General features: G+C 40.1%; 1 protein-coding gene across 6 annotated transcripts in view; it reads left to right on the top strand.

Moving 5' to 3' along the window:
* USP18 (ubiquitin specific peptidase 18) overlaps positions 1-27,655 on the top strand; it is a 75,620-nt gene that overhangs the window by 19,816 nt on the left and 28,149 nt on the right. For 3 of the 6 annotated variants that reach the window (XM_077871782.1, XM_077871783.1, XM_077871777.1), the window contains exons 2-8: positions 5,072-5,331; positions 6,387-6,483; positions 15,699-15,844; positions 24,311-24,390; positions 24,686-24,832; positions 25,222-25,317; positions 25,805-25,972. In XM_077871782.1, coding sequence (XP_077727908.1) covers positions 5,274-5,331; positions 6,387-6,483; positions 15,699-15,844; positions 24,311-24,390; positions 24,686-24,832; positions 25,222-25,317; positions 25,805-25,972 — 792 coding nt within the window. In that variant the 5' untranslated portion in view covers positions 5,072-5,273. The remainder of the gene's footprint in view (positions 1-5,071; positions 5,332-6,386; positions 6,484-15,698; positions 15,845-24,310; positions 24,391-24,685; positions 24,833-25,221; positions 25,318-25,804; positions 25,973-27,655) is intronic. The other 3 variants (XM_077871780.1, XM_077871779.1, XM_077871781.1) reach the window with 3 other exon arrangements.

Genomic DNA, 27,655 nt, shown 5'->3' on the forward strand with positions numbered 1-27,655 from the left:
GCAACATATATTAAGAATCTCAAACATTGTATACTTCAACCTTGTAATTACATTGCTTTTTAAAATTTAAATTCAATTATCATTAGTTTCAGATGTAGTGTTCAATAATTTATTAGTTGTGTATAACACCCAGTGCTCATCACACACATGCCCTTGAGGGTTAATACCCATTACCCAATTATCCTATTGTAATTAAATTTCTAAAGATTTTTATTTATTTATTCATGAGAGACAGAAAGAGGCAGAGACACAGGCAGAGTGAGAAGCAGGCTCCATGTAGGGAGCCCAATGTGGGACTCGATCCTGGGACTCCAAGATCACACCTCGGGCCAAAGGCAGGTGCCAAACGGCTGAGCCACCCAGGAATCCCCTATAATTACATTTCTAAGCATCTGTCCTAAACCTTGATAAAATGTCTGGTTGTTTCTGATGATCAGAATAGTTAGAGGGCTGCAGATTTACTTGCATGGAAAGAGGGGAACAAATAAGGAAATCTTGCATGTATGCCCCTGGGTAGACACGTAGAGAAGACAGGATAGTTTATGCTTCCCAACTTAGACCTGGGCACAGAACTGAAAGCTCTGGACAGAGAGCAGCTGCAGGCAGAGGGTGAAGCCCTTTCAGAAGGAATTTGGTGAAATCGAAGGGCACAGGGCAGTGGGAGGACCTGGGCATGTATCCCACTTCCACATCAAGCCCCTACTTGGAAATAGGAAGGAACCTTAATTCACTGATTGTTTTACCTTGCATTGCCTTGCAGGTATAGTGGAAATTCGGGAGTGGGCAGAGGTAGGGTACAGTGGTTGTCACCTTGTTCCAAAACACATAAGAGACTCCTCTTAAGATTCCAAAATATGCCTGGGAGCATTTATGGGTGGTTGAAGTCTGTGTTGTCAGGAGAAAGTAAAAGAGTAGGGGGGAATTTGGGTTACGTGGTTAATATGACCTCATTTATAGCTAAGTTTTGTTGTGTTAGTTTGCATGAAAAAACATCAAATAGGTAGAAAAAAGTTTCATGCCTAAAAATGTTCACCAAAGTGTATTTGTTATAATTGTAAAATATTGAAAAAGAACCAGAATACTCCACAATGTTTTATTGTTGTATCAGTCATCAAAAGGTATTTATGAAGAGCTTGGGAAAATTCATGTTATAATGTGAAATGAGAAAAAAAGTAAAATATCAGCCATGTAAAACATATTTAGGAAAAAGGACACCTAGGGGGCTCAGTTGGTTAAACATCCAACTCTTGATTTCGGCTCAGGTCACAGTCTCAGTGTCATGAGATCAAGCCCCGAGTGGGATTCTGTGCTGAATGTGGAGCCTGCTTGGGATTCTGTCTCCCTCTCCCTGTATTCCTCACCTGTTCTCTCTCTCACACACACACACAAAAATACATAAGAAAAAAGACTTGGTGCATACCAAGTAGTAGTTATCCTCAGATCCTAGGATAATGAATGATGTAAGTTTTCTTCATTTTATGTTTCTGAATTTTACAAATATTCTTTATAAGTTAGCATTATCTGAAAAATAACAACCTTAAAAATTGTAATAAAAATTAATATATATATATGTATATTTCTTTCCTTGGTGGAAAACCTTATATATGTATAAGGGGACTGTCTTCTCTAGGAACAACAGTGATTTCTCTCTGCAGCTGCCATGGTAATTCTCCAGAATACATAATTCAGTGGGACACATTTGAATGCTTCCACTTGAATTAAAATGAGTATCTAGAGGGGATCAGAAGCTTCGGGTTTGGAAGGTAAACAACAGATCTCAGCCTCCACCCATCATTCAGTTCTTTTCTACACTCTCTTTCAAGGGCTTGCCTAGCCTCTGCTTACATACAAATTACTGCTTCTGGAGTTGGCTTGCCAGCTGTGAGAAAGTTCTTTATTTTGAAATGAAATCTATTTCTTTTTTTAAAATTTTTTATTTTATTTTATTTTATTTTATTTTATTTATTTATGATAGGCACACAGTGAGAGAGAGAGAGAGGCAGAGACACAGGCAGAGGGAGAAGCAGGCTCCATGCACTGGGAGCCCGACGTGGGTTTCAATCCCGGGTCTCCAGGATCGCGCCCTGGGCCAAAGGCAGGCGCTAAACCTCTGCGCCACCCAGGGATCCCTGAAATCTATTTCTTAATAGTTTTCATACATCAGGTCATTTGACCTCCCCCACCCTCATGCCCCAAAGACAAGAAATATAATTAAATCTAATCGTGTCTCTTCCACATGATAGTATTTTCGATATTTGAAAACAGTTCTTTGTTCCATATAGATCCTTATTCATGTATGTGTTCATTCGTTCATTATTCATTCACTCATTCAGTGGTTATTTATTGAATTCCCACTATGCTCTGTGCAAAGTGTAATGGTAGCAATTGAAGATACACATTCCCTGCCTTCCAGATGTTCACAGTTTAGGGTCTCAGGTCAGATGCTGAAACTCTGAGATGTGTATGCAGGAGGTTTACTGGGGAGTACCCTTGGGAACAACAATTTGGAGAGGTGAGAAAAGCAGGGATGGGCAGAGGGAGGAGTTGTCCTGGCAGATACTTGCATCAGAGGCCTTAGCTGATCTTAAGGGGCTGGATGGCCCCTCAGAGCTATATCACCTTGAGGCAAGGTGATAAGACTTTTATACTCTCTATTGTCCAGTCACAGGATAGGGATACATTTCTTCTCAAGGGTAAATTACTGGACAGGGATTCAGTGGGGAGCTGTCAACCAGTGCTGCCTGAGAAATCATGTCTGCCCTGCAGGAAGAGTCTGAGTGGTGCACCACTCTCCAGTACTCCTCCAGCTATGGAGACATAGCTGTTCCCCACAGTAGAATATGGCAAACCAATTATTTGAAGAGCTCTGAGTACAAAGTGCACGGACACATAGACAATGTGGAGGCTCAGCTGAGGAGCCAGGACAGGTTTCCCAGGAAGTCAAGGGTATGGTTAGCAAGGAGAATGCCTGTGAGCAAACCTTTAAGTGGTAGAATTGACAGTCCTTAATGATTGGGCCTGGGGGTGAGAAGAAAAGAGATACCCAGGTTTCTGGTCTGGACCCCCTTGGTGAATGTTGTGCTATTTGCCAGAGTAGAGAACCTACGGGAAAAAGCATATGGCTGTCTGCTCTGAAGAAGAAAAAAAACGGAAACATGTGGGAGAGGTAAGGAATGTATAGTTTAGTTTTCAGTTTTAACCCTAGAGTTTTATAAGCCGAACATTTCTTTCCCTTTAAGATTTATCTTTTTGTTTTTTAATTTTATTGGTTAACATACAGTGCAATATTGGTTTCTTGGAATAGAATTCAGTGATTCATCACTTACATATAACACCCAGTGCTCATCACAAGTGCCCTATTTATTTATTTTTAAATTTTTACTTAAATTCAATTTAATTTATTTTTATTTAAATTCAATATACTTAACATATAGTATATTATTAGTTTCAGAGTAGAATTCAGTGATTCATCAGTTGCATATAACACCCAGTGCTCATTCTTTTTGTAATTTTTATTTATTTTTATTATTTTATTATTTTTTTAATTGGAGTTCAATTTGCCAGCATATAGCATATCACCCAGTGCTCATCCTTTCAAGTGCTCCCCTCAGTGCCTGTCACCCAGTCACCCCAACCCCCCCGCCCACCTCCCTTTCCACTACCCCTTGGTCGTTTCCCAGAGTTAGGAGTCTCTCATGTTCTGTCATCCTCCCAGTGCTCATTCCATCACGTGCTTCCTTCATGCTTATCACCCAGTTACCCCATCTCCTTAACCCCCTCCCCTCCAGCAACCTTCAATGTGTTTCCTGTAGTTAAGAATCTTTTATGTTTGCCCTTTCTGTTTCTAACTTATTTTTCCTTCCCTTCCCCTATGTTTTGTTTCTTAAATTCCACATATGATACATATTTGTCTTTATCGGACAGATAAAACCCTCTAGTTCCATCCACGGCATTGCAGGTAAGTGCCTTGTTTAATGCCTATCCCCCCATCTAGCCCATCCTCCACAAACCTCCCTCCATCAACCCTCAGATTGATCCTTTTTTTAAAAAAGATTTTACTTATGTATTCATGAGAGACAGAGAGAGAGAGAGAGAGAGAGGCAGAGACATAGGCAGAGGGAGAAGCAGGCTCCCCGCAGGAAACCCGATGTGGGACCTGATCCCAGGACCCTGGGATGATGCCCCGAGGTAAAGGCAGAGATGCTCAACCGCTGAGCCACCCAGGTGTCCCTGAAGGAGACTTTTTGAAATGGAATTTTATGCATTGTCTGGACAGACTGAGATTGGGAGAAGTGAGTTTTACAAGTACACTGGTATAACATTGAGATTTAGCTCTTCTCTCTTAAAATGCCAAAGTTTTCTTGCATTGGTAGTCTACTCTTGAGAAGAGATTGTGAGCAGAGAAGAAAAGACAATATTTTTATTCCTTTACCTGCCCAGAACAGCAAGGTTTTTATATTCATTTTTATCTGGTCTTTATCTACGTAAGAGAGTGAGAACTTCTCAATAGTAAAGGAGCTACATTTGGTGACAACTCTATAATATCCTGTAGAATCTCCTAGGGCCAACTTGGCGAAGCAGATACTGATGTTTTCAGTTTTGTAATGATCCATGATCCTTTGTAGGCACGTGTCTTGAAACCTTCTGAGGTGTTGGTTGGTTGGTTGGTTGGTTGGTTGGTTGGTTGGTTGGTTTGGCTGGCTGGCTGGCTGTTTGCTTGTTCGTTCATTCATTCATTGATTTTCAGCAGATTCCCAGAAAGTCAAGTTCTAACTACATATATTAGTCAATAGACCCTCAGTTTGTTCTTTATTGGTAAGAGTCACTTATGGCTTGTTCCCCTCTCTCCTTTTTTTCCCTCTGTCCCCTTCCCATATGTTCATCTATTTTCTTTCTTAAATTCCACACGAGTGAGATCATACATTTTTGTCTTTCTCTGAATGACTTATTTCACTTAGCATAATATGTTTTGCCTCCATCCACGTGACTTGTCTCTTTGGAATCAGAACTGATCACATGGATATGCTTTCCTTCTCCCTTATTCTTACCTAGCTGTGGTGTGTTTTCACAGAGCTCCCACCAAAGCTGACTCAGGTGAACTCTTCCTGGAAGTGTGCAGTCCTGAAGACAAGCCGGGCAGCCAGTAGCCTGGGGATTTTGGAGTGATCACTAATGGGTCAGGTGTTGGGGTTCCTGAGGTAACTTGCCAGTGCATCCTGGCTGAGTCTCAGCATTTCTCAGCAGAACCCACTGAAAATAAGGAAGAGAACAATATGAAGAGGAAGAAGGAGCAGCGAAGGGAGTGCCTCAGCGCCTGGGACTGTCCTCATGGTCATTAGATCCCTCACATTTTTCTCTTTTTGGCTGTATAGAAATACTTTGCTCACCTACTGTATTCTGAACCAGTAGAGCTTTGTGGTTAATGACTCCTGATTTCATGTGCCTCCATTTCTGCATCTGTAAAGTGGGCATAATCCTAGTACTGAGTACATAAGGTTGTTGGGAGGGGTAAATGAAATAATCTGTGGAAAGTGCCTCAAATTAATGCTTGGCATATAGTGGCACTCAGCATTAGTTCCTGCCTTTACTGTTGCACCTGTGTGCTAGTGTGTCTAGAGGTTCTTCTGCTGATTCAGGAGCCAAAATCTGTGAATATTTACTGTCCCTGGATTTTTTTTTTATCTTAATACCCTATCTCATATACACAAAAATCCTTTCCTCAGGAACTCTGAGTTTAGTGGTTTTACCTCCCTCTTAAATTACTCACTTTGTGAGGTCAGATGACCCCAAGTTGGGTTGGGAAAGGAGACTTCAGAGAAATGCTATCTTTTGGTTTTCTCACATCTTCATAAATTCCTTTTGGCTTCCAGCCTCTGGAGGTGAGCTTAGATTAGTGAATCTCTCCCAGAGTTTTCTTCCCCTGATATTTTTCAACTGGTGGGGACTAGGTAGGATCCTGTTCACTGGAGTCTGAACTCTAGTTCAGACTAGAGTCATATATGCCCATTCTGACTCAACTCTATAAGGAACAGCTTGAGTGGGAGGAACTCATAATGCTCCCAGTTATACTTTCTGTAGTTTCTTTCTTTCTCTTTGCTTTTATAACAATTGCTTGTACTATTCATTTGACATTGCATAATACTTTCTTGTGACAGCTCTCTTTTCCTAATGAACTATCAAAAGTTTTACTACTAGTTTGCTTTTCAGAGTCCCATGCTTTATCCCTCCTCTCCAATTTGGTTGCAAGCTCTTTAGTGAAGTCTTTGTACCTCTGAGAGAATTTTGTGGGATTTCATGTCCTTGTTAGATCTTAGAAAGACATTTGATTTTTGTTAAATTGCTTAGCTTGATCTTGTCCTCAGTATTTTTTTCTCTTTTCTATATAGGCCCTGTTGGTTTACACAACATTGGACAGACCTGCTGTCTTAACTCCTTGATTCAGATATTAATTATGAATGTGGGATTCACCAAGATATTGAAGAGGTAAGACTATTATTCAGGCTGATAAGCATATATATTACTGTACATTTTCACATATATAATTTTTAAGAGATTTTATTTATTCATGAGAGACACAGAGAGAGAGAGAGAGAGAGGCAGAGACATAGGCAGTGAGAGAAGCAAGCTCCATGCAGGGAGCCTGATGTGGGACTCGATCCTGGGTCTCCAGGATCACACCCTAAACCTAAGGCAGGTGCTAAATCGCTGAGTCACCCAGGGATCCCCCACATATATAATCTTTCGCAGTGACTTGTACTTTTTTTATATAAATTTATTTTTTTGGTGTTTAATTTTCCAACATACAGAATAATACCCAGTGCTCATCCCATCAAGTGCCCCCCTCAGTGCCCGCCACCCAGTCACCCCCACGCCACCCCCACCTCCCCTTCTACCACCCCTAGTTCGTTTCCCAGAGTTAGGAGTCTCTCATGTTCTGTCTCCCTTTCTGATATTTCCCACTAATTTTTCTCCTTTCCCCTTTATTCCCTTTCACTATTTTTTATATTCCCCAAATGAATAGACCATATAATGTTTGTCCTTCTCCGATTGACTTATTTCACTCAGCATAATACCCTCCAGTTCCATCCACGTTGAAGCAAATGGTGGGTATTTGTCATTTCTAATGGCTGAGTAATATTCCATTGTATACATAAACCACATCTTCTTTATCCATTCATCTTTAGATGGACACCGAGGCTCCTTCCACAGTTTGGCTGTTGTGGACATTGCTGCTATAAACATCGGGGTGCAGGTGTCCTGGCGTTTCTTTGCATCTGTATCTTTGGGGTAAATCCCCAACAGTGCAATTGCTGGGTCGTAGGGCAGATCTATTTTTGACTCTTTGAGGAACCTCCACACAGTTTTCCAGAGTGGCTGCCCCAGTTCACATTCCCAGCAACAGTGCAAGAGGGTTCCCCTTTCTCCACATCCTCTCCAACATTTGTGGTTTCCTGCCTTGTTAATTTGCCCCATTCTCACTGGTGTGGGGTGGTATCTCATTGTGGTTTGGATTTGTATTTCCCTGATGGCAAGGGATGCGGAGCATTTTCTCATGTGCGTGTTGGCCATGTCTATGTCTTCCTCTGGGAGATTTCTGTTCATGTCTTTTGCCCATTTCATGATTGGATTGTTTGTTTCTTTGGTGTTGAGTTTAATCAGTTCTTTATAGATTTTGGAAACTAGCCCTTTATCTGATCGGTCATTTGGAAATATCTTCTCCCATTCTGTAGGTTGTCTTTGAGTTTTGTTGACTGTATCCTTTGCTGTACAAAAGCTTCTTATCTTGATGAAGTCCCAATAGTTCATTTTTGCTTTTGTTTCTTTTGCATTTGTGGATGTATCTTGCAAGAAGTTACTGTGGCCGAGTTCAAAAAGGGTGTTGCCTGTGTTCTCCTCTAGGATTTTGATGGAATCTTGTCTCACATTTAGATCTTTCATCCATTTTGAGATTATCTTTGTGTATGGTGCAAGAGAGTGGTCTAGTTTCATTCTTCTGCATGTGGATGTTCAATTTTCCCAGCACCATTTATTGAAGAGACTGTCTTTCTTCCAGTGGATAGTCTTTCCTCCTTTGTCGAATATTAGTTGACCGTAAAGTTGAGGGTCCACTTCTGGGTTCTCTATTCTGTTCCATTGATCTATGTGTCTTTTTTTGTGCCAGTACCACACTGTCTTGATGACCACAGCTTTGTAGTACAACCTGAAATCTGGCATTGTAATGCCCTCAGCTGTTTTCTTTTTTAATATTCCCCTGGCTATTCGGGTCTTTTTTGCTTCCACACAAATCTTAGATGATTTGTCCAACTCTCTGAAGAGAGAAAGTCCATGGTATTTTGATAGGACTTGCATTAAATGTGTAAATTGCCCTGGGTAACATTGACATTTTCACAATATTAATTCTGCCAATCCATGAACATGGAATATTTTTCCATCTCTGTGTGTCTTCCTCAATTTCTTTCAGAAGTGTTATATAGTTTTTAGGGTATAGATCCTAACCTCTTTGGTTAGGTTTATTTCTAGGTATCTTATGCTTTTGGGTGCAGTTGTAAATGGGATTGACTCCTTAATTTCTCTTTCTTCAGTCTCATTGTTAGTGTATAGAAATTCCACTGATTTCTGGGCATTGATTTTGTATCCTGCCACACTGCCACATTGCTGTATGAGTTCTAGCAATCTTGAGGCGGAGTCTTTTGGGTTTTCTATGTACAGTATCATGTCATTGGCGAAGAGGGAGAGTTTGACTTCTTCTTTGCCTTTTTGAATGCCTTTTATTTCTTTTCTGTCTGATTGCTGAGGCTAGGACTTCTAGTACTCTGTTGAATAGCAGTGGTGAGAGTGGACATCCCTGGCATGCTCCTGTTCTTAGGGGAAAGGCTCTCAGTTTTTTCCCTTTGAGAATATTTGCTGTGGGCTTTTCGTAGATAGCTTTTAAGATGCTGAGGAGTGTTCCCTCTATCCCTACACTCCCAAGAGTTTTGATTGGGAATGGATGCTGTATTTTGTCAAATGCTTTTTCTGCATCTTTTGAGAGGATCATATGGTTCTTGTTTTTTCTCTTGCTGATATAATCCATCACATTGAATGTTTTACGAGTGTTGAACCGTCTTAGCATCCCAGGGATAAATCCCACTTGGTCATGGTGAATAATCTTCTTAACGTACTGTTGGATCCTATCTTGTTGATAATTTTTGCATCCATGTTCATCATGGTCTAGAATTCTCCTTTTTGGTGGGGTCTTTGTCTAGTTTGGATAAGGTGATGCTGGCCTCATTAAACGAGCTTGGAAGTATTCCATCTCTTTCTATCTTTCAGAACAGCTTTAGTAGAATAGGTATTGTTTCCTATTAAATGTTTGATTGTATTGCCCTGGGAAGTCATCCTGCTCTGGACTTTTGTGTCTTGGGAGGTTTTTGCTGACTGCCCCAATATCCTCCCTGGTTATTGGCATGTTCAGGTTTTCTGTTTCTTCCTTTTCCAGTTTTGGTAGTTTGTGGTTTACCAGAAATACATCCACTTCTAGATTGCCTAATTTATTGGTGTTTAGCTGCTCATATTTTGTGTTTAAAATCGGTTGTATTTCCTTGGTATTGGTTTTGATCTCTCTATTTCATTCATGGTTTTATTAATTTGAGTCTTTCCCTTTTCTTTTTAATAAGGCTGGCTAATGGTTCATCTATCTTGTTAATTTTTTCAAGGAACCAAGTCCTGGTTTTGTTCATCTTTTCTGCAGTTCTTCTGGTCTCTATTTCATTGAGTTCTGCTTGAATCTTTATTATCTGTCTTCTTCTGCTTGGTGTAGATTTTAGTTGCTCTTCTTTCTCCAGTTCCTTTAAGTGAGAGGTTAGCTCTGTATTTGAGTTCTTTCCAATTTTTTGAGGGGAGCTTGTATTGCCATGTATTTCCCTCTTAGGCCTGCTCTTGCTGTATCCCAAGGATTTTGAACAGTTGTATCTTCATTTTCATTAGTTTCTATGAATCTTTTTAATTCTTCTCTAATTTCCTGGTTGACCCTTTCATCTTTTAGTAGGATGCCCTGTCCCCTTCACGTGTTTGAGTTTCTTCCAAATTTCTTCTTGTGATTGAGTTCTAGTTTCAAAGCATTGTGGTCTGAAAATATGCAGGGGACAATCCCACTCTTTTGGTATTGGTTTAGACCTGATATGTGACCCAGTATGTGGTCTATTCTGGATAAAGTTTTTCCATGTGCACTTGAGAAGAATGTGTATTCAGTTTCATTTGGATGGAAAGTTCTTTATATAGCTCTGAAATCCATCTGGTCTGGTGTATCATTTAAAGTTTCTTTGGTGATATTGAGCTTAGAAGATCTGTCATTTCCAGAAAGTGCCATTTTGAAGTCTCCTACTATTTGTGTACGTATGTAGGAGACTACTTATGTAGTAAGTAGTCTAAGTATGTCTTTACTTTGGTTATTAATTGATTGATATACTTGTTAGCTCCCACATTAGAGGCATAAATATTCATGAATGTTAGGTTCTTGTTGGATAACCCATTAAGTATGATATAGTGTCCCTCTTCATCTCTTACTACAGTCTTTGGGATAAACTTTAGTTTATCTGATAGAGGATTGCTACCTCTGCTTTCTTTGAGGACCATTTGAATGGTAAATGGTTCTCCAATCTTTCGTTTTCAGGCTGTAGGTGTCCTTCTGTCTAAAATGAGTGTCTTGTAGACAGCAAATGGATGGATCTTGCTCTTTCTTCCAGTCCGAAACCCTGAGTCTTTTGATGAGATCATTTAGCTCATTTACGTTCAGAGTAAATATTGAAAGATATGAATTTGGTGCCATCATAATACCTATTCATTCCCTGTTTTTGTGGATTATTTCTTTGGACTTCCTCTTTCTTTTACAGAGTCACCCTTAATATTTCTTGCAGAGCTGGTTTAGTGGTCACATATTCTTTCAGTTTCTGCCTATCTCGGAAGCTCTTTATCTCTCCTTCTATTCTGAATGAGAGCCTTGCTGGACAGAGTATTCTTGGATGCATGTTCTTCTCATTTAGGACCCTGAATATATCCTGCCAGCCCTTCTGGCCTGCCCGGTCTCTGTGGAGAGGTCTGCTGTTAATCTAATATATCTCCCCATACAAGTTAGGGATCTCTTGTCTCTTGCTGCCTTAAGGATATTCTCTTTATCTTTGGAATTTGCAAGTGTCACTATTAAATGTTGAGGTGTTGAATGGTTTTTATTGATTTTCGGTGTGTGGGAGTACCTCTCTATCTCCTGGGTCTGAATGCCTGTTTCCTTTCCCAAATTAGGGAAGTTTGAGCTATGATTCGTTCAAATATGCTTTCTGGGCCTCTGGGCCTTTTGGCGCTCTCTGGAACAGCAATTATACATAAATTCTTCCTTCTGAGGCTATCATTTATTTCCCTTAACCTTTCCTCATGGTCTTTTGTTTTTCTTTTTTTTTAATCTCAGCTTCCTTCCTTGCCATCAACTTATCTTCTATGTCACTCACTCTTTCTTCTACCTCATTAACCCTCGTCATTAGTAGGACATCCAGCTTGGATTGCATCTCATTTAATTCATTTTTAACTTTGGCCTGATTAGATCTAAATTCTGCAGTCATGAAGTCTCTTGAATCCTTTATGTTTTTTTTCCAGAGCTACCAGGAGCTTTATAATTGTGTTTTTGAATTGGTTTTCTGACATCGACTTTTAATCCAAGTTCTATAACTCTGTTGCAGAGAGTGCTGTTTCTAATTCTTTCTTTTGTGGCGAGTTCTTACTTCTAGTCATTTTGCTCAGTGCTGAGTATGAGTGGGCTGACTCCAGAGTATCAACCATGACCTAAGTAAATTTTCACCCTTGATGATTTTGATGAGGTCAGAGACCAGAAATTGAAAACAAAGATCAGAACAAAATTAAACAAAAGGACCACTAAAGCAAAAAACAAATTTTAAAACAATTTTAAAGTAGTAAGTAATAAAAGGCCAAGAATCCCAAAGAAGAAGAAAAAAAGAAAAGAAAAAAAGAAGAGAAATAAGCAAAAGTAAAGAGAAAAAAGAGGAAAAAGAAAGGAGAAGGAAGAAAAAGGGTGGGGGACTGGGAGATGGTGGTGGTGACGAAGTTGTAGTGGAGGGAGAATATAATCTACCTGAGGGGTCCTAGATGGTGATCCTTTGGTTCTGAGTATGTTAATTTCTGTATGTTGGAAGATGCTCAGTCCCAAATTTATGTAAACCAGCAATACTTGTAGAAAGCCCCAACATTGACCACCAAAACATAAATGAGATAAAAGAAGAGGGCAGGATGGGAATGAAGAGAGAATATAGTCTCACAGAATGAACCAGCATGGTATTCCACTTGGACTGGGTGCATGCTGGTCATGTTTTAGAAGGTATTAACTTCTTCCATTGTAGAACAAAATGAGGCAGAGGAAACAAAAAACAAAACAAAACAAAACTTATCTTTATATCCTCCCCAAAATAAGTTGATTATGGTGAAGGGAATTTAGAAGTGTAAAATATATCTAAGACCTGTAATTGTAGAAATATGGAAGTCAAAAAGGAAGAAACTTAAAAATGAAGAAGTGGTGAAATATTGTAGTTAAGGTGGGAAAAGAGAAAAAAATATTGGAAACTTTTAGTCTGATATAAAAATGAGATGTGATGGAAAAAAGGAAAATATTTTTAAAAATTTTTTAAAAAGGAGGGGGTACCCTTTGGTTCTATATACTATAAATACCTGGAATTCCCCTGGAGCTTTCCAGCGCTGCTTGGTCAAGAATTTGTTCTTCCCCTGTCCCTCCAGCTGGTCTTCTGGGGGTGGGTCTGCTGTGCTGACTCTCAGGCGTGTGTACCTGGGGAGATGCCCCCACCACCTGCTGGATGCTGGGCTCAGTGGGAGCTGTTTACCCTGTGAGGCCTCTGTTCCCTGGGCCTCCGCCCCTCCCAGGCACCAGGTGACACCAGGAGGAACAACAACACTGGCGGCGGCCAACACTGACTCCAACTCTGGGGTCAGCTTCCCCAGTAACCACCCGCAGTCTCCCAGTCCACACTGGCCTAGATGCTCCCAGGGTGGGGGCACTGACCTGTACATCTTGGGGCACCTGGCAGCAGGAGAGTCCTCGCTGTTTTGTGCCCTCCCCACCTCCACCTGTACGCGGGGAGCTCAGGATGGTGAGCTTTGTCCCCTGGAGCCCTGGGATCCGGGGCCTGCGCTGCTGGAATCGCGCTCCGGGGCTGTGGCTCCTGAAAGCAACAGGGTGCAGACCCCTCGGTCTGGAGCCCCCACCTGACCGACTGGCTTCTTCCTGATGCCCCGCTGGGTGCATGCCCAGCCCTTTACTGAGATTGGCCCGTGCTTTCCTTGGGCGCACTTCCTCTAGTAGTGGCTCCAGGAGACTGGAGGCTTCACTTCCTCCTCCTGTGGTTCTGCCCAATTTCCCTGCTGAGCTTTTCTGTCAGGGAAGAATCCCGTTCGGATTTTTAAAGTTTCCACTTCTCTGGGGCTGGGCTTTCCTGTCCCGGAGGTTCTCGCGGGGCCCCTCTCCCACTTGATTCTTTTTTATTTTCTTTTTTTCCCCGCCTTCCTACCTTGTTAGGAGCGAAAACCCTTCTCTCTGTAGCATTCGACTATTCTCTCTCTAAATCTCAGGTTGAATTCCTAGGTGTCCAGGATGGTTTGGAAGTTATCTAGGTGAGTTTGGGCCAGGTGAGGTGAAGCCCCTATTCCACCATCTTTCCCCCAGACCTGATTGTTCTTTTTAAACTCTTGTCTCTGTGGTAAGGATCTCACTGTTGTCTTTCATTCTTCTCTCAAGCCCAGTGAGTATCCTTATAATTGTTACTTTACATTTTCCCTCAGGTGTGTTACTTATATCTGTTTCACTTAGATCTCTGGCATGGCCTTATCATGTTCTGCATTTGGGATAAATTCCCCTGCCTTCCCATTGTGTCTAAGTCTCTGCCTGCTTCTTTATGTTAGAAAATCCAGCTGTGTCTCCTCTTCCTGGAAGTAATGGCCTAAAGAAGGGATGTCAGATAGTGTCAAGGCATGCTGCTTCAGGGAGTGTCTCCTATGTGTGCTGCATGTTCTCTTCTGTTGTGTTTTGGCTGATATGTCCTTCAGGCCAGTTGTTTGAAGAGGTCTCTTTGTCTGCTGTAGGCAGTGTTTTGTCCCTGGCCTGAATTTTAATAGATTGTGAATTCAAACTAGGTGTGCCCTGGTCTGCTTGTGAAATGAGACCTGTCACCACCTCCCCCACAACTGAGGTCCTGCAGGACTCTCTAGTTGGGAAGTGTGGTATGGGATTTGTACTGGTCTTTTGGGTGAGGGGATCACCACATTGGGATACAGGCAAGTATGACTGGAGTGACGGAATATGGGGCTTATTGTAGGTAAGTTAGGCAGCCAGTGTTGTCACTGTGCTGCTTCCCACAGGTGGCTGTGTGTTTATGCTGAGGGGCAGGGGAGTGAAATGGTGCCACCTGGCTCTTTCATTCCTGGATGGTGTCTCTGTGCATGCTGTCTCTCAGGGACGTGCTTTGAGAAGAGCAAATACTCTTCCTCTTCCCACTGTATGCCCCATTAGGTCACTGTTTCAATGCTGTCTTCCACCAGGTTGTTTCCTGCCTTCTTTCCAGGAACAGCATAGTGAATTCCAGGCTCTAGCCCAGCCAAACCCTCTGATTTTTAAAATTTCAAGCTTTAAGTCCTGCTGATTGCAAGAACTCATGAAATTCTGCTCCTCTCCTTTTCTAAGCCAATAGCTTTGGGGAAATGTTCTCTTTGTGTGTTCTCCTGTGTGTTCCTCTCTATTTCTCCCCTTCCCCATCCCCTCTGCAGCACCTGCAGTCTGTTTCTCTCCAAAATCGCATCTCTGCACTTCCTGTATTCTTTTCTACCTTTAGTTATGGAGTTTGTTCTGTCTTCAGGTCAGATTTTGAGATGATCCAATAGTTATCTAGTTGTGTTCCTAATTGTGTTCTCCCTTTGAATTGCACGGGCAACTGAGAGATGCCTATTATTGGGCAAATCATTTTCAAAATAAACTGACATTACTTCATGTTTTCTTTTATTGCCAGAGCCTAGATCAGTATTTGCCTTTTCACTTTGGAGTACTTCAGCCTGGACATTTAGTGGTATGGCCACTTTGCTGTGGACCTAGGACTTCTTATCTGCCCTTCATTTAAGTGTGATTGTTGGGCAGAGTAGGGAGAGGGGTGAGGTAACAGTTGTCTGATTCTCCTCTTGAGAGGATATTCTGTATAGCCAATTTGCTAATATGGTGCCTCTCAACTTTATTTATTTATTTATTTATTTATTTATTTATTTATTTATTTATTTTTGACTTGAGAGTGAAATAGAGAGAGAGAGCATGAGGGGGTGAGGGGTAGAAGAAGAAGCAGACTCCCCACTGAGCAGGGAGCCTGATGTGGGGCTTGATTCCAGGACTCTGGGATCTTAACTTGAGCCGAAGGCAGAAACTTAACCAACTCAGCCACCAAAGTGCCCCTTATCTATACATTTAAATCATCTGGTAAACTTAAATATTCTGATAACTGGGCCCCACCATTGGAAATTTTGATTTAAAAAAAATTCTGATTTAGTTTGTCTGCAGAGTGGCCTGGGCATGGAGAGTTTCGAAAGTTCTCCCAAGTGATTCCAGTATGCAGCTCACATTGAGAACTCTGGGAATAAGGAGGTTCATGGATGTGCTTATTTGGCAGGATAACGGTACCAAGAGGAACAGAAGAGCAGAGGAGAAGTGTCCCCTTCCAATTGCTCTTGCTACTGGAGAGGATGCAGGACAGCCGTCAGAAAGCAGTGCAACCTATGGAGCTTGCCTACTGTCTCCAGAAGTACAATGTTCCAAGTAAGACAGCCCTCTCAGTTCTGAGAGACAGGGAGAGGGAGGAGGCTGGGGAGAGGGAACAGGGGGAGAGGGAGTGCCTCAAAGAATAGGTCAGGAGCTGTTCCCTCCTCTTCTTTGTTTTGGAGAGGTTTGTGAAGGGGTAGGTATTAATTCCTTAAATATTTGGTAGAATTAAGACCCCTGAACACCAATAAAAATAAATTTATTATTAAAAAAAATAAGACCCCTGGACCTGGGCTTTTCTTTGTAGGATGTTTCAAAATGACAAATTTCCTTTTTGCAGTTAGTTGAAAAACTGAACTCCTTAGGCAATTTCTTATGAGGCAAGTGTAGCAGTGATGAACTCCCTCAGCAGTTGTCTGGAAAAGCCTTATGTATTTTTCATTTCTGAAGTAAAGTTTTCTAGATTGGCAGTTTTTTCTTTTATCATTTTGAATATGGCATTCCATTGTCTCCTGGACTGTCAGGTTTGTGCTGAGAAATACACAGATTGCCTTATGGGAGGGGAGTTCCCTTGTAAGTGATAAACTCCCTTTCTCTTACTGATTTTAAGATTTCTCTTTGTCTTTGATTTTAAAAGCTTTACTATTGATGTGTCTTGGAGAATACTCATTTGAGTTGAATATGTTTAGGGAACTAAGAGCTTCATGAACTTTTTTTTTTATAAATTTATTTTTTATTGGTGTTCAATTTGCCAACATATAGAATAACACCCAGTGCTCATCCCATCAAGTGCCCCACTCAGTGCCCATCACCCAGTCACCCCCACCTCCCGCCCCCCTCCCCTTCCACCACCCGTAGTTCGTTTCCCAGAGTTAGGAGTCTCTGATGTCCTGTTTCCCTTTCTGATACTTCCCACTCATTTTTCTCCTTTCCCCTTTATTCCCTTTCACTATTTTTTATATTCCCCAAATGAATGAGACCATATAATGTTTGTCCTTTTCTAATTGACGTATTTCACTCAGCATAATACCCTCCAGTTCCATCCACGTCGAAGCAAATGGTGGGTATTTGTCGTTTCTATTGGCTAATATTCCATTGTATACATAAACCACATCTTCTTTATCCATTCATCTTTTGATGGACACCGAGGCTCCTTCTACAGTTTGGCTATTGTGGACATGCTTCAAGAACTTTGATGTCTAAATCTCTCCCCAAATTTGGGAGATACCAAGGCCGGCCGGCCTGCCTTCCTTCCTTCCTTCCTTCCTTCCTTCCTTCCTTCCTTTTTCTTTCCTTCCTTCCTTTTTCTTTCTTTCCTTTTAAAATTTTATTTACATTAAATTAATTAACATATAGTATATTATTATTTTCAGAGGTAGAGTTCAGTGATTCATCAGTTGTATATAACATGTAGTGCTCATTACATCATGTGCCCTCCTTATAACCCATCACCCAGTTACCCAATCTCCCCACCCACCTCCCCTCCAGCAACCCTCAGTTTATTTCCTAGATTTAAGACTCTCTTATGGTTTGTTGCCCTCTGATTTTGTCTTGTTTTTTTTCCCTTCCCTTCCCCTATGCTCCTCTGTTTCTTAAATTCCAAATATGAGTGAGATCATATATTTGTCTTTCTCTGGTTGACTTATTTCTATTAGCATGATATTCTCTAGTTGTGTCCATGTCATTGCAAATGGCATGATTTCATTTTTTGATGGCTGAGTAATATTCCATTCCATATATATCCATTCATCTGCCGATGGACACCTAGGCTCTTTCTGTAGTTTGGCTATTGTAGACATTCCTGCTATAAACATTGAGGTGCAGGTGCCCCTTTGGATCCCTATGTTTGTGTTCTTTGGGTAAATACCTAGTAGTGCAATTGCTGGGTCATAGGGTAGCTCTATTTTTAACTCTTTGAGGGACCTCCATACTGTTTCCCAGAGTGGCTGCACCAGCTTGCATTCCCACCAACAGTGCAAGAGGGTTCCCCTTTCTCCACATCCTCACCAATGTTTGTTGTTTCCTGATTTGTTAATTTTAGCCATTCTGACTGGTGTGAAGTGGTATCTCATTTGGTTTTGACTTGTATTCCCTGATGCTGAATGATGCTGAACATTCTTTGACATGTCTCTTGGCCATTTGTGTCTACTTTGGAGAAATGTATGTTCATGTCTTCTGATTTCCTTGCCAGATTTTTTGTGTTTTGGGTGTTAAGTTTGATAAGTTCTTTATAGATCTTGGATACTAGCCCTTTATCTGATATGCCATTTGCAAATATCTTCTCCCATTCTGTAGGTTCTCTTTTGGTTTTGTCTACTCTTTCCTTTGCTGTGCAGAAGCTCTTTATCTTGATGAGTTCAAATAGTTCCTTTATGCCTTTGTTTCCCTTGCTTTTAGAGATGAGTCTAGCAAGAAGTTGCTGTGGCTGAGGTCAAAGAAGTCCCTGCCTTTATTCTCTTCTATGTTTTATTCTTGTCTCACATTACGTCTTTCATCATTTTGAGCTTATCTTTGTGTCGGTGTTATCTTTGTGTAAGAGAATGGTCCAGTTTCATTCTTCTGCATGAGGCTGTCCAGTCTTCCCAACACCATTTGCTTAACAGACTTTTTTCCATTGAATATTCTTTCCTGCTTTGTCAGAGATTATTTGACCACAGAGTTGAGGATCCATTTCTAGATTCTCTATTCTGTTCCATTGATCTATATGTCTGTTTTGTGCCAGTACCACACTGCCTTGACCATCACAGCTTTGTAATACAGCTTGAAATCTGGCATTGCGATGCCCTTGGCATCGGTTTTCTTTTTCAATATTCCTCTGACTATTCAGTCTTTTCTGATTCCATACAAACCTTAAAGATTATTTGTTCCAACTCTGTAAAGAAAGACCATGGTATTTTGATAGGGATTGCATTGAACCTGTAACTTGCCCTGGGTAGCATAGACATTTCCACAATATTTAGTCTTCCAATCCATGAGCATGAAATGTTTTCCATTTCTTTGTATCTTCCTCAATTTCTTTCATAAGATTTCGTAGTTTTTAGAGTATAAATCCTTTACCTCTTTGGTTAGGTTTATTCCTAGGTGTCTTATGGATTTTGGTGCAGTTGAAAATGGGATCAATTCCTTAATTTCTCTTTCTTCAGCCTCATTGTTAGTATACAGAAATGCCACTGATTTCAGTGCATTGATTTTGTATCCTGCCATGTTGCTGAATTGCTGTATGAATTCTAGCAATTTTGGGGTGGAGACTTTTGGGTTTTCCACATACAGTATCATGTCATCTGTGAAGAGTGAGAGTTTGACTTTTTCTTTGCCAATTTGCCTTTTCCTTCTTTTTGTTGTCTGATTGCTGAGGCTTGGACTTTTAATATTATGTTGATGTTTTACATGTTGGCCATTCTGATAGGTTTGTAGAGGTGTCTCATTATTTTAACTTGTGATTTGTCATTGACATATGCCAAGCCCTGCTTCTTATGCTTATTTTCCATTTGTATATATCTTTTTTGGTGAAGTGTCTATTCAGGTTTCTTATCCATTTTATAATTAGGTTGGTTTTTATGTTTTATTGTTGAATTTGAAGAGGTTTTTTGTATATTTGGATAACAATCCTTTATCAGGCTTTTTTTAAATAATAAATTTATTTTTTATTGGTGTTCAATTTGCCAACATACAGAATAACACCCAGTGCTCATCCCGTCAAGTGCCCCCCTCAGTGCCTGTCACCCATTCATCCCCACCCCCCGCCCTCCTCCCCTTCCACCACCCCTAGTTCGTTTCCCAAAGTTAGGAGTCTTTATGTTCTATCAGGCCTTTTACAAATATTTCTTCTCAGTCCGTGACTTGTCTTCTCATGTTCTTGACAGTATCCTTCACAGAGCAGAAATGTTTAATTTTAATGAAGTTCAGTATATCGCTTCTTTTTTTTTAATTTTTATTTATTTATGATAGTCACAGAGAGAGAGAGAGAGGCAGAGACACAGGCAGAGGGAGAAGCAGGCTCCATGCACCAGAAGCCCGACGTGGGACTCGATCCCGGATCTCCAGGATCGCGCCCTGGGCCAAAGGCAGGCGCTAAACCGCTGCGCCACCCAGGGATCCCAGTATATCGCTTCTTTCTTTTATTGCTTGTACATTGGAGTTTTAGCCAAAAAGTATCTAAAATGTAATCACAAAACAGAAGGTCTTCTAGATTTTTCTCCTGTATTATATTAGGACTTTTGTAGTTTTGCATTTTACATTTAAGTCTATTATACATTTTGAATTTGTGTTCTTGAAGGATGTAAAGTCTGTGTATAGATTCATTTGTTTGCATGTAGATATTCAGGATTGCAGCACCATTTGGTGAAAAACTATCTTTGTTCTATTGTATTGCCTTTGCTACTTTGTCAAAGAGCAGTGAATGTTGTTTATGTTGGTGTATTCCTGGGATCTCTGTTTTATTCCTTTGATCCCACATTGTTTTAGTTACTGACACTTTATTCTAAGTTCAGAATTAGTTCTTTGACTTTGTTTTTTCCTTCAATATTGTGTCTTCTATTCTGTGATTGCCTCTCCAAATAAACTTTATAATCACTTTGTTAATATCCACAGAATAACTTGCTGGGATCTTGATTGGAATTGCATTGAGTGCATAGATCAAGTTGGAAAGAACTGGCATCTTGACAATATTGAGTTCTCTTATCCATGAACATGGGAAATCTCTCCTTTTATGTAATTCTTCTGATTTCTGTCATTAGAGTTTGTAGTTTTTCATATATAGATCTTGTACACATTTGGTTAGATTTATAACTCAGTATTTCATTTTCATGGGTTCTAATGTTAACAATATTGTGCCTTTTTTAATGTTTTTTTTTATTGGAGTTCAATTTGCCAACATATACCATAACACCCAATGCTCATCCCACCAAGTGCCTCCCTCAGTGCCCATCACCCAGTCACCCCAAATTGCCACCACCTCCCTTTCCACTACCCCTTGTTCATTTCCCAGAGTTAGATGTCTCTCATGTTTTGTCACCCTCACTGATATTTTCACTCATTTTATCTCCTTTCCCTTTATTCCCCTTCCAATATTGTGCTTTTAATTGAAAATTCCTCTGTTCATTGCTGATAATATAGGAAAGTGATTAACCTTTATATATTGGTCTATATATACATATATATATTTCATAAATATATATATATTTCATTTATATATATATTTGAGAACTGGTATAATTTGTTCCATAAATGTTTGGTAGAATTAATTACTGAGCCCGTTGGATGCTCTGTTTATTGGTCCTCATTCATTTTTATTTTTATTCTTCAGACTGTATGGTTTCAGTTGACTTGTTTTCAAAGTTTGATAATTCTTTTTTCATCAGCTCAAATCTGCTATTGACCACCTCTTGCAAACTCTTCATTTCTGTCATTGTATTCTTCAGCTCAAGAATTTCTATTTTGATTCTTTTAAATAATTTTTTTTCTTTATTGATATTCTGCATTTGGTGAGACATTGTTTCATACTTTAGTTATTTTGATATGGTTTTATTTAGTTCTTTTGAACATATAATGATAATCTAAAGTCTAGTGAGACTAACATCTGGGTCTTCTCAATGACAGTTTCTACTGATTGTTTCCTGTGTGTGGGGGGGGGGACCATACTTTTTTGTTTTATTGTGTCTTGTAATTTTCTGTTAAAAACTAAACATTTTGGACAACAGTGGCAACAGTGGAAATCAGAAACCCCCACGATGGAGTTGTTGCTATTATTTTTGTCATTGCTATTGTTTAGTGACTCTCCTGGACTAATTTTGTAAAGGTTATGTTCCCTATAGTGTGTGGCCACTAAAGATTTTGTCTGGTTAGCTTAATGTCACCTAATGATTGGTCAGAGATTTTTTAAAAATGCTTTGAACCAGTGAGTCTTCCAGTCTTTGATGAGGAACTGTGTGTCTAGTGGGGCTTACCTTCAAAGCTCAGGCTGTTTGTGACACTTTTAGCCTGCCTTTCTTGCTTGCATAGGGCGTCAATATTAGCCAAATATGAGAGACTTAGACCTTCTCAGGTCTTACTGAGGCATGCAAAAGGCCTTCTAGATCACCAGAAATATGTCAGAACTTCTAGAAGTTCCCTATGGACATCTCAGTTCCCACAACCATCTTTTAAGTTTCAGCCAGATTCTTTTTTTGTCCCAACTGGTATTACAGCCTTAGGCAGTCACAATATTAATTATCATTGACTTTTTTCCACAAATACTCTGGGGATAGGGCTCAAAGCTTTGAGTTGGGTCAAATAATGACAAACTTCTTCAAATGGGGCTTTTCCATGAAGCTGCAAGACAGGTCAAATAATAAAAATGTTTTCAGTATGGGGCTTTTTGAGGAACTGCAGCCCCAGTCTACTCATTTTTCTGGTCACAAGGCTTCTGGTTAACAGTTTTCATGATGGCAAGTTTTCTTGTTTTCAAGGCTACTACAGAGCTGGGAAGAAGGAAATGGAAATTGGCCAGGTTGAAAAGCCTCAAATCCTGTTCTTCTTACTTAGGTTCTGCAGTGTTTGTTGAATAAATATTCCTAGGATTTTTGTAAACCTTTAGGTAATTTTCAGAGTTCTGAAAAATTGATTTTGACATTTTTTTTGCCAGCATTTTCATTGCTTTTTTGGAGGAGTAGATTTATAGAGATCCTCACTCACTCCACCATTCCAGTTGTATTCTCGCTTTTACATAACTTTTCATAATAGTTTATATACCTTAGGGAATTTTTCTTATTCTTTGAATTAAGACTTAATGGATACTTGTCCACTAGAACATGAACCTAGAATATAGGTTTCTTGGGGACAGTGACTTTCTCTAGCAATTGCAATGCCTTGCACATAGCAGGTGTTAAGTAAATTATGGGTTGGGCAAATATCCCTATATTTTTTATTTTTTTAGTTTTAAAAAAGATTTTATTTACTTATTCATGAAAGACACACAGAGAGAAGCAGAGACATAGGTAGAGAGAGAAGCAGGCTCTCTGTGGGGAGCCTGATATGGGATTCGATCCCAGAACTCTGGGATCATGACCTGAACTGAAAGCAGATGCCCAACCACTGAGCCACCCAGGTGCGCCATCCATTTATTTTTTTTAATAATAAATTTATTTTTTATTGGTGTTCAATTTGCCAACATACAGAATAACACCCTTTATTTTTTAGATGAATCAGGACTCTTGGCTCTGGTATGGTCAGATGAGGCAAAATGTCTTCATATGACAAGGTGATCTAACTTACTTTATGTTCAGTGTTGGCTCTGTGGTAGGTAGCCTTCTGCAAATAATTCCTGGAGACAGCATAGTTCAATCCTAGTTCCACTCTGTTTGTCTTTAGGTTTTGGGATTGTTACCTTTAAATATGAATTAATTGGGCAGCCCCGGTAGCTCAGTGGTTTAGCGCCGCCTGCAGCCCACGGCATGATCTGGAGACCCTGGATCGCGTCCCACGTCGGGCTCTCTGCATGGAGCCTGCTTCTCCCTCTGCCTGTGTCTCTGCCTCTCTCTCTCTCTCTCTGCATCTCTATGAATAGATAAATAAAACCTTTAAAAAAATAAATATGAATTAATTAATTCATTCAGCTCATATTTAGTATGTGCCAGGTATTGTGCTGGTTCTGTAGATAAGGGTATAAGGCTGATGATAGAGTCTTTGTATCAATGAAGCTTTAGTTTAGCGAAGAGAAAGGCCAAAACAAGAGTAAAATAAAGCAAAATGAAATCCAAAAGCATTAAGTACAAACTGTGGTATCATGAAGGAAGTAATAAAATGGTGTTGAGATAGATGATATGAATATTTAATACATTTACAGGAACTACCTTTTCTTGCAATATCTTTGCATGTTGGCAGACATCCATCTTTTTGTAAAATAGTCCTCAGTGTGTTTTTCATGTTCTTTGTCGTCCTATGTTTCTTTTCAATGACAGAAATTCATTTACATCTGTCTTTTGGGCTTACATTTATTTATATAACATATGGAGAATTCACTGCTTGCTTCCTGTTTCCTCTTAGCCAGCATCAACACTGAGATGGTTCTTTCCTTTCCTGTTCTCCTAGATACCTTTGGGGAAGACCTGGGTCAGATATGAGTTTTGGGGAACTGCTCAATTTCTGGGGAATTAAAAAGAGATTAAATAAAGGTACAGAGAAACAAGTGGCCACTAGAGTCCAATTAGAGTGCTAGCTTGGCTTGGAATAGGAGAGAATCCACTAATGAATGTTGTTTTTATCTGGCTAGGTCCCCCAGTAGAGGCCAGTAGGCATGGGTCACCAGTCAGTGGAAAGGAAACTTCTGTGATGCAGTTGGACTGGATTTTAAGTTTTAACAGGAGTTCTAAAAAATAAATAACAAGCTTATTTTTCATTTTTAGTGCCTAACTAAAGCAGGGATGGCTAGGAGAGGACAAAGTGATGAGTGTTCATGTACATCTAGGTAGCTATGGCACAAGGGTATGCATGAAAAATGTCCCTGGTGATCTCACTGATCGGGCTGTTATTTTTCTCTTTGGCCAGTGTTTGTCCAGCATGATGCTGCTCAACTCTACCTCACAGTTTGGAACCTAATTAAGGACCAAATCACAGATGTGGACTTGGTGAGATACTAGAATCAGAGAACTCAGAAGTTTAAGATGCTGTTCATTTAGCTCATTCAGCAATCATTAATATAATGTATAGAGAGGATTAAAAGAGAAATCCACATAAAATGCTTATCACAATTCTATATTACTATTACTGTTATTACTTTGCTCCTTTTCAAAGAGCAAAGAACATCAGTGGCTGCCATTTTTGGAGCTTCTGTCTGCTGGCTACCATTTCTGGAAATTGACCTGACCTGGTTTGTTTATGGCTCTGTACCCTTCTTTCCTCTCACCTCCTCTCTTTTAACAGGTAGAGAGGCTGAAGGCTCTGTATACAATTCGGGTGAAGGAGTCCTTGGTTTGCCTTGAATGTACTGTGGAGAGGAGCAGAAACAGTAGCATGCTGACCCTCCCCCTTCCTCTTTTTGATATGGACTCAAAACCTCTGAAAACACTGGTGAGGGATTTTTCTTGGTTAATTTGCTGTTTCCATACACCCAGTGCTGCCAATGTGCCCTTGCTTCTTTAATCACTGTTGCCTTTTAAAAAGTAATTTCTATTTCCTTTGCACAGTTCTAAGTTTCTCCTTTGATTTGGTGGAAATAAAATTTGTTTCCTTTTACTTCCTTTCCTCATACTGCTACCTTAGCAAGTGCTCCCTTCTATTTTTCCTTCCAATCAGTAGGTACTTTGGGGGATCCTGCCACATGCACTACACTGGGCCAGGTGTTAAGAGGGTACATGGAAAGAACCAGAAAGAAAACTTAAATTTTTATCTGTAGGGTGAGGGGATGTACTCTAGATGGTTAATATCCTCTCTGCTTTTTCTTTGATCTCTTGGGACAGGAGGATGCCCTTCGATGTTTCTTCCAGCCCAGGGAGTTATCAGACAAAAGCAAATGCTTCTGTGAGAAATGTGGGAAGAAGACTTGTGGGAAACAGGTACTCACTGTCTGAAACCAGAAGCTTCCCTAATCTGGGGTTGCCTTAAGTGGATTTCATGATAGAGTCTTCAGAGGCCTTGAGGGTCCCATGTGTTGGTTGAGGGAGGAAGTATGTATCAGGCTAATATCTGGAATCTGGGGCCTCTGACTTTCAGAGGCCCATCACTGAGAGGGGCAGAGCGTTTTAAAAGATAAGAGAAGGTCCAAGATGAGGAGGCAGAGTTTTACATGCAAGGTTAGACTGACTCTCTAGAGCAGACTCTGTGGTTCCCCTGGGCTCTGGTTCCTGTGCAGAACACTAGGGCTACTCATGCCTTCTGTGGGAGAGCTCAACAGATTCAGCAGAAGGGGGCCCTTAACTCTGTATTATATCATTCCGATCCTTTTTGGGGAAGAAGAACACACCATTGGCCCTGATATTTCTCTAAACCTACCTATTTCAAGTGCCTTAGGGTTTCATCTCCACAGTAATTTTGCTTTTTCAGGTCTTGAAGCTGACCCATTTACCTCAGACCTTGACAATCCACCTCTTGCGGTTCTCCATCAGGAATTCACGGACAGAAAAAATCTGCCACTCGCTCTATTTCCCACAGAGCTTGGATTTAAGTCAGGTCCTTCTGATGGAGGAAGACCTCTATGATGCTGAGGAACAGGTGAGAAACTCCTTAATTCCCCTCTGTCCTCCATCTCTTCAGATCCTTTGCTTGATTTTGCCTCTCTTCCCCTAAGGTGCTTGAAGTCACCTGCTCAACAGAGCACTTTTGGACATCTCATCTGTGTTATTATAGCATCTCATAAATCATGGCCTCTATTGGCTGTGCTTGGGGTACATACAGGGAGGAAAACTCACCAGCAGCTGCTTGGTGTGATTCATAAAACATATTCATATGCTCAAGAAACATTTATTTTTTTAAACAGTATTTTAATGATGGAAATCTATGTTTTCTTGAATAACAGTGATGGGTTGTTATCACCATACTACTATCACCAACATTTGCTGTTTGCAGCTGCTTTTCTTTTAAGATTCAAAAGGCCGGGATGCCTGGGTGGCTCACCAGTTTGGTGCCTGCCTTCGGCCCAGGGCATGATCCTAGAGTCCTGGGATCAAGTCCCACGTTGGGCTCTCTGCATGGAGCCTGCTTCTCCCTCTGCCTGTGTCTCTGCCTCTCTCTCTCTGTCTCTCATGAATAAATAAATAAAATATTTTTTAAAAAAGATCCAAAAGGCTTTGGTTAATGGACATCTGGGCCCTTTCCACAGTTTGGCTATTGTGGACATTACTGCTATAAACACTGGGGTGCAGGTGCCAGATGAATGGATAAAGAAGATGTGGTATATATACAATGCGATATTACTCAGCCACCAAAAAAAAAAAAAAAAAAAGAGAGAGAGAGATCTTGCCATTTGCAACGATGCGGATGGAACTAGAGGGTATTATGCTAAGTGAAATAAGTCAATCAGAGAAAGATAATTATATAATCTCAATCATATGTAGAATTTAAGAAACAAAACAGAGGATCATGGAGGAAGGGAGAGAGAAAGAAAGTAAGATGAAATCAGAGAGGGAGACAAACCATAAGAGACTCTTAACTCTAGGAAACAAAGTGAGGGTTGCTGGAGGGGAGGTGGGTAGGGGTATGGGATAACTGGGTGACAAGCATGAAGGAGGCATGTGATGTGATGAACCTGGGTGTTATATGCAACTGATGAATCACTAAATTTCTACCTCTGAAACTAATAATAATACACTATATGTTAATTAATTTAATTTAAATTAAAAATCAAAAAACCTTATTTCTAAATATTGGGTTTTATTCATATCCCTCACAGCACTGAGGAAGGGAAGGAGCCCATAATTCAGGACCTTCAGCTTAAATAAGACATATAATATGTATATATACATAAGTAAGCACAACATCTTGGGTTCTAAACACAGTACCAACCTAACTTTCTTCTTAAAACAGCTGATGCCCACTTTGAGGATCGTAACAAAAGAGCCAGTTCACTAGGTCAAATTCAATCAAAATAAAGTTGAATTTAGTTGTCCTGAGCTAATAACTTACTGGGAAATTCTGAGAAAAAATATGACATAAATATATTTTCTTAGGTTTGAAATGCTACATTTAGTAAATTCTGTATTAATGTATTTAAATTATGTATTTATGTATATTAATTATATATTAATATATATTCTGTATATATATACATGTATATAAATACAGAATTTAGTTAATACATTAATACAGAATTTACTAAATGTAGCATTTAGCATATATATATATATATACACACACACACACACACAGTATTCATGCTCTAGAACCATAGTATTTTTA

Source organism: Canis aureus, chromosome 25 (genome assembly GCF_053574225.1).
Source record: "Canis aureus isolate CA01 chromosome 25, VMU_Caureus_v.1.0, whole genome shotgun sequence".
NCBI lineage: Eukaryota > Metazoa > Chordata > Mammalia > Carnivora > Canidae > Canis > Canis aureus.